General features: G+C 30.4%; 1 protein-coding gene across 1 annotated transcript; it reads right to left on the bottom strand.

The window, feature by feature from the left end:
- Nucleotides 1-1,967: 1,967 nt before the first annotated feature.
- On the bottom strand, nt 1,968-3,455 carry LOC18108414 (uncharacterized). Its single transcript, XM_006371323.3, has 4 exons — nt 3,307-3,455; nt 3,010-3,221; nt 2,551-2,731; nt 1,968-2,440 (listed from the first exon to the last, which is right to left on the bottom strand). The coding sequence occupies exons 1-4, from the start codon at nt 3,338-3,340 to the stop codon at nt 2,280-2,282; spliced, it is 588 nt and encodes a 195-aa protein (XP_006371385.1). The 5' UTR covers nt 3,341-3,455; the 3' UTR covers nt 1,968-2,279.
- Nucleotides 3,456-6,613: the final 3,158 nt, after the last annotated feature.

Below are 6,613 nucleotides of genomic sequence, written 5' to 3'. Positions count from 1 at the left end.
AAAATTAGAATCTTAAGCATGCAATAGCTTCTTCTTCTTTTTTTTGTTCTTGCAAGAATCTTCACTACTTTACAACAAACATACACCAACAATTGAGTGAGAATCTTTCAGATATGCAGATTATATTTTCCTATATGCACTGTGTTTTACTTATTAAACATAATAATGCAGCCACTAACTTGGGACTACACTTGAAAACACATCTCATTCTAAAACGTTTCTGCCAGGGGTTAATCTAATGCAAGGCTCTTTAGCAAAGTCTAGTTCAGAAAAGGCTACAACATCAAGGGGCAATTGAAGGAGACCAAAGGAATCAACATGCCAGCCGACCTAAGCTTTAATGATGATACAAGTTGTCTCACAGGAAGATCACATGCCAAGCATTCTAAGACAATCTAGGGACCAAAAGATATAAATCATTGAAATCCCTAATTGAGATCTCACTTGCCATCAATCCACTGTCAAAGCTCAGAAGAAAAACCATATTTTTAATTAGAAGGCTAAAGAAAGCTGATTGTGCAAGCAAGATACCCCTAAATTCAACAGGGTGCAAACTCGTATACAGAGAAAATTGAGTTTCTCATGAAATGCCAAATTTTCTGGGGAAAAAAATGAAAATCATTGCCTATATCTACTTAAAAGAGAATAGGAAAGAAAAACTTCCAGCAGCAAACCTTAAGGTTGAGGAGTTCAGGTTAGATAACCCGGATCTCATACAACCCAGCTGGTAAGTAACTCACCCTTCCAATTTCCAAACCTCGGATTAGTAACAATACTGAAATCAACAGCCATGTACACTTTTGTTTTTATGGTGGGCAGTTTTCCCAACATGAACAGTGCCAAGTACCAGTTTTTTCCAAAACATCTTTTTGATGCTTTTCCCATACAGTGGGAATACAGAACACACATTAATTTACAAGACAAGCTGCATACTCGTCCAGGAATCCAAAGCATGAACTCCCTACATTTAAGGAAAACTCAAATAGACAACAAATTTGTTGTGCCCCAATAAATAGTTCTCACTTGAATTTCAACAGCCAGCAAGGATTCAGGAAATGCCCATGTAACTTGGGTAACAATAAAATTTGGTATCATGAAAATTATAATATGTAGGAAAAGAAAAACATTACAAAACTACAGGTGGCATTTTTAAGCAAACCAAGTGAAACACATCAGCCATGACTCAAGCTTGTAAAGAGTAATGAGTTTGATAAATGCATTCAGAAGAGTTTTTAGGCTGACAAGGCATCAAATTGATGTTTTTTGTTTTTTTGAAAAACATCAAAGTAACCCAAGAACGCATCAAGTTGACGCTTTTTTCAGACTGAAGGCACTTAACAAATGCACCTTCAATATCAACAACACCCCCACAGCGGGCTAGGTATTTTTTTTACGAACCAAGATGATTTTCTTAATAATGGTTATTTTGCTCACAAGCATCACTCTAAACAGCTTTAGCCAATAATTGATGAAGTAAATCTTGAATTGATAATTTTCGGCAAATAAGGCATCCCAACAACAACAACAACAACAAAAACATTTCTGGTTAATAAAAATGGAACTAGGTTTAATAGTGTAAAACAGTTGCATACAAATATCAAATCAGAAGCAGTTATAGATGGGAAGAAACAATTCCGGTTAATTCAGAATATACCGAAAAGTCATTATTATTATTAAGAAAATCAACAGGTAGGACATGACGAAAGGTTAAACAAAACATGTGCAATAAACAATCCAATCAGTAACTAGCTTAATCTTGGACATAATGGCCTGAGAATTGAAGTTAATACAATATTATCACGTACTGATACTAATGGCCTCCAAGCTCTCTCTCTCTCTCTCTCTCTCTCTGTTTTTTTTTTTTAATTATTTGTGGTGGGATGCTATAAGACCACTAGATATCCATTCTAGAACCTCATTTGTCTCCTCCTGTTAAATGGGAAAAGTATAAATGAATTGACAGAAAATTGAAAGGACCAACACCATCCAAGAAAGAGGAGGTAGATAAAGCAATGGGGAAGAACTTAGCTGTTGGGGTTTAAGTTACTATCCACTTTAGTTGAATAAACTGTCCCCAACAACAACAACAACAAAGCGAGCAAATGAAGAAACAAACACTCATCCAATCAGACTATTAGAGGCAAAAGACAGCAGGCAAGAAATCATTTTCTGCAAACCTTCTACATATTCACAACAAACTACACCTGACTGATTAACCAAAGAGACTTTCCAGTGTGACAGATAAGACTTTGCGCCCTACAAGGTCTTCTATTGAAAAATCAGTAGGAATATGGCATAGGGTTACTTGTATCATACCAACGAGACCTAGAACGACTAATGGCATTGACTGCGGACCCAAAAAGTCTTCGATCACTATCATTACTGTTGCCATTGGAATTTGAACCATATCCATTAGAAAGGTTTGTTACACCAGGAGGAGCTAGCAGTGAAGAAAGATAAAAACTTGCTCAGCAAATAACGAAAGAAACAAAAATAACAAACTTTCACATAAGACAATAGGAGACAGAAAAATAAAGTAAGCCACGTTACCTAGAGAATCATTTGCAGGGTAAGCTGAAACCCTGCTAGGTGCCGACAACCTCATGGAATGATTAGGGATTTCTAAATTATTAATCAGTACAGGGTGAGATGGCCTTTGTCTGTTAGAAGAATTGGGAACAGGCACAACCCCATTGAGATTATTTTGCGCAAGTTTATCCTGTCCAGATATCTGTTCAATAAAATCACCATATATCAATAAACAAACCCCAAAATAACATATGCAGGCAAGCAGGCCAAGGCTCCAGCCTCCATGAGGTTGATAGATAAATAGTATAACCTTCAATATTTTCAAACCCCATCATCTTTTCTTCAAAAAATCTCAACAATTACAATCACATGGAGAGGAGAATAATAGTTAAACACACAGAAATGATGATCAGCGAGACAAGATTTTGGTCTACAGCTTGAGGAAGACAAGGAAGAAGGAAAAGGAAGACAAGTACACACCGCGAATTTCAAGGTGCGATTGTAGAGAGTGACAAGGCCGGAGAATAGCTTGACAGCATAATCGGCAATTTCTTCAGTTTCATATTCGGCAAAAGCATAGCCTTTGGGCTTATCAGTTTCTCTATCTCGAGGAATGTGTAAATCCACGACACGGCCTGCTTGAATTAGAATGTCATACAAAACCCTGTCGCTAACTCTCTCGTCTAAATTACCTGTACAAATAGTAATTAAGGATCTAATTAAGACATAATCCAATGGTTTATCACATGATTGAAGCAACAATAGCAGAGAACTCACCGATGTAAATGCTGCAGCTCGAGGGACCAGACATGGCGCTCTCTTCTCCTTGTTGTGGTTTTGGATCTGAGCAAGATATCTTTTCAAGTTTCGCTTCTCCTGGAGTGGCTATAGCCGCAATATTTTAATTTTTTTTTAGTAATATGAAGACAACATTGTCCTTCTATCTTTTATATTATTTATCTTAACCCTTAAATTGCCTTCAATTTCCGACGTCGATTTATTTCCAATTATAACAAATACTTTAAAAAATTCTAAGATAATTTTAAAAACAATTTTCTTCACTTAAAACAAGAGAGTTTTAAAAACAATTCTAAGATAATTTTATGATATATATATATATAGAAAGACACCAAATAAAAAATACTTTAAAAAATAAATTTTACTAAACATCCAAATAATTACTACTACTCAACCACGAATATCAAGAAACAAATACTTACTTATATAATTTGTCCTGTTTATTTTTGCGTTCTAAAAGTATTTTAAAAAAAATTAAAAAATTTTTATTTTTTTCTTTACTTCAAATTAATATTTTTTTTATATTTTTAGATCATCTTGATGTGATGATATCAAAAATTATTTTTAAAAAATAAAAAAAATTATTTTGATATATTTTTAAATAAAAAATACTTTGAAAAGCAACCACAACCATATTGTCAAACAAATAATAAAAAACAAACTTTATTATCACTAGAATAGAAATAGAGTAATACAAAAGAGTAGCACTAGCTAATTGATAATGCTTTGCTAAGGCCAAATGAATTCTTCTTAACATAAATAAATAAGAAAGAGTATAGGTGTTGTCATTACATTTTTCTAGCATCAAATAAACTTTTAATTTTTAAGTAAAAACTTGTGTGTTAATTTAATAAAAAAATTAAAAATTATATATGCTAATAAATATTAAAAACATTATTGATGTTAATTGATATTAAATTGGGAAGCTAAAAGATAAATGCAAATTAAAATATTTGATCTTGTTCTACGAGAAATTCTTTAAATTTTGTTATTTAATTATATAACAATAAATATATTTTTTGTAAAAAAAGTAACAATTTAAATTCAATTTAAACAAAATGATTTGCTACTAAGATTCCTCCTTTCCTAATTTTTTTTCTATAGAGAAATATAATTCTTTTGTTTTATGTTCTTTATTTAATAAAAAATCAGAATAAATATAAAAAATTGAATGGTATGAAATAAGGGTAAGAAAAGCATCTCTCTAATTAACAACCTATTTGTTTTTGTGTTTCAAAACTATTTTTGAAACAATTTTATTTTTTTTATTTTCTTATTTGATTTAAATTATTTTTTTTATGTTTTCATATCATTTTGACATGCTAATATCAAAATTAAATTTTAAAAAATAAAAAAAAAATATTATTTTGATGTATTTTCAAACTATAAACACTTTAAAAAGTAACAACTACCACAATATCAAACGAATGATAAAACCATTTTATCTTGCCAACACATTCCTTTTTTACTAGGCATTTTTTACCAAAATTATGATAATCTTGATGAGAATATATTAAAAATATTATAATATACACAGTTTGTGGGTTTGTGCAAGAATTTTTTTGGGAGTGTCACCAAGATCCGAATACGACCTAGTTAAAATCCTGTTTCATTTTAAAAAAATTCAAGACAATTTCATTTTAATCATTTCTTTTTATATACTAAAACAATGATATTTTAGATCAAATTAGGTCAACTCAGGTTAATCCACCAAAATCACGACCTAGGTCATAGACCCAGTTAGGTTTAATAGCTTTTTTTTAATCTATTTTTTATTTAGTTGTACGACAATAAAAATTAACATGCATATGAAAGCTACCGAATAATGTTTTAGAAAAAATTATCATCATGAAGAGTTGAAAAAAAATAAGTGTTTGCTTATGTTATAAAAAAATGTTATAACCTTATTTGAAAAAAAAATCAAATTGTATCTAATCAAATAATATCCAGAAAAAATTCTGATTAATTTATTCTAATGAATTTAAATTAAAATGAAAAGAAAAAAATATAGAAAAAAAGTTAGGTGTTTGGGTCTAGGTTGGCCAAAGTGTTTAGCCCATGAAATAGAAGGCGAGGTGTGTAGGCTTGCAAGGACAACCCCTTATGCCTTACCATTATTATTTTTTTATTTTTATAAAATAGGTGGATGAGGTTCTGTCCATTAATTTTTTTTAATGGTAAGAGACAATCGCATACTGGCTCCACTATCTTGGTTAAAAAAACCATTTTCAAACACTTTTTCACCTAACTTTTTTTATTTTATTTTACTTTAAAATATGAATCTTGCATATGAGCATTCAAGTGGAATGGGTTAATTATATTTTTTATAGTTAAGATTATGATTATAGTAGACACGCACTATTAACAATGTGATCGACTTTTATCATAGTGTCTTTTGTTTAAAAAAAAAAACATAAACTAATGGTTACCAAACATACTCTAACTTCATTCCTAAATTTCACTTTCCTTAATACAATGTAAACTTAACAACATTCTAAATCATAATTTAAAATTATAAATAAACTCAATTCATAAAATAAATATATTTTGATGTAAATTCATGAAGCATTCAAATATGATTTTCAAACTCAACAAATAGATTTAAGTTTAGGTTTAATAAATTTTTTAAAGAATCAAAAACAAAAAAATAGCTACAACACAAAGATAATTTTGAGTCCATTAACCAGGAGTCCAATCGTGTTGTATCTAACATCAAACAAAAAAAGATTTAAGAAAAGAACAAAGAACAAAAGGAAGTTAAGTAGAATAAACCAAAGAAAAAGAAGAGAAAGTTAAAGAAGAAAAGAGAAAGAGGTTGGAAAAGTTTATAACTCTGCAATTTTTCAAATTAGTAATAACTTAAGGTAATGTATAGAGAGTTACATATAGGCTTAGTCCACAATATAAAACTATCTAAAATAAATAAAGTCTAATTAATAAAACTCAGCTAAAAGTTCAAATAATTTTTTTAAAAAAATCTAAAGCTCAATCTCTTAATAGGTTGGGATACTCTCCATCATTTATGATTATATGCGTGCATAAACCATGTATTAGGTCCAATATCTCCACCAACTCTTTTAGGGTTAGAGAAACTCAACCCCGTTGAGTGTAATTTAAGACGACTTTGATAATGCTCCCAAAAATTATGATTAAGTTGTTGTGATGTCTCTTTAATAATCCAAGTATAGTCTAAATCTAGTCGTCTAGCTCATAAACTAGGATTCATTGAATCTCATCATCCCTGGTAAAAATAACTTGTGCATCTAAAGTAGCATTAATATGTTTT

This window comes from Populus trichocarpa, chromosome 19 (genome assembly GCF_000002775.5).
Source record: "Populus trichocarpa isolate Nisqually-1 chromosome 19, P.trichocarpa_v4.1, whole genome shotgun sequence".
NCBI classification, from domain to species: domain Eukaryota; kingdom Viridiplantae; phylum Streptophyta; class Magnoliopsida; order Malpighiales; family Salicaceae; genus Populus; species Populus trichocarpa.
Note: the sequence above shows the minus strand (reverse complement) of the source record. Positions and strands in the feature narration are given on the sequence as shown.

Coding starts and splice junctions, on each gene's coding strand:
- LOC18108414 (XM_006371323.3), bottom strand. CDS start 3,340: ATGTCTGGTCCCTCGAGCTGCAGCATTTACATCG. Junction 3,222..3,306: donor GAGCTGCAGCATTTACATCG/GTGAGTTCTCTG, acceptor CTATTTGTACAG/GTAATTTAGACGAGAGAGTT. Junction 2,441..2,550: donor CCCTGCAAATGATTCTCTAG/GTAACGTGGCTT, acceptor CTTCACTGCTAG/CTCCTCCTGGTGTAACAAAC.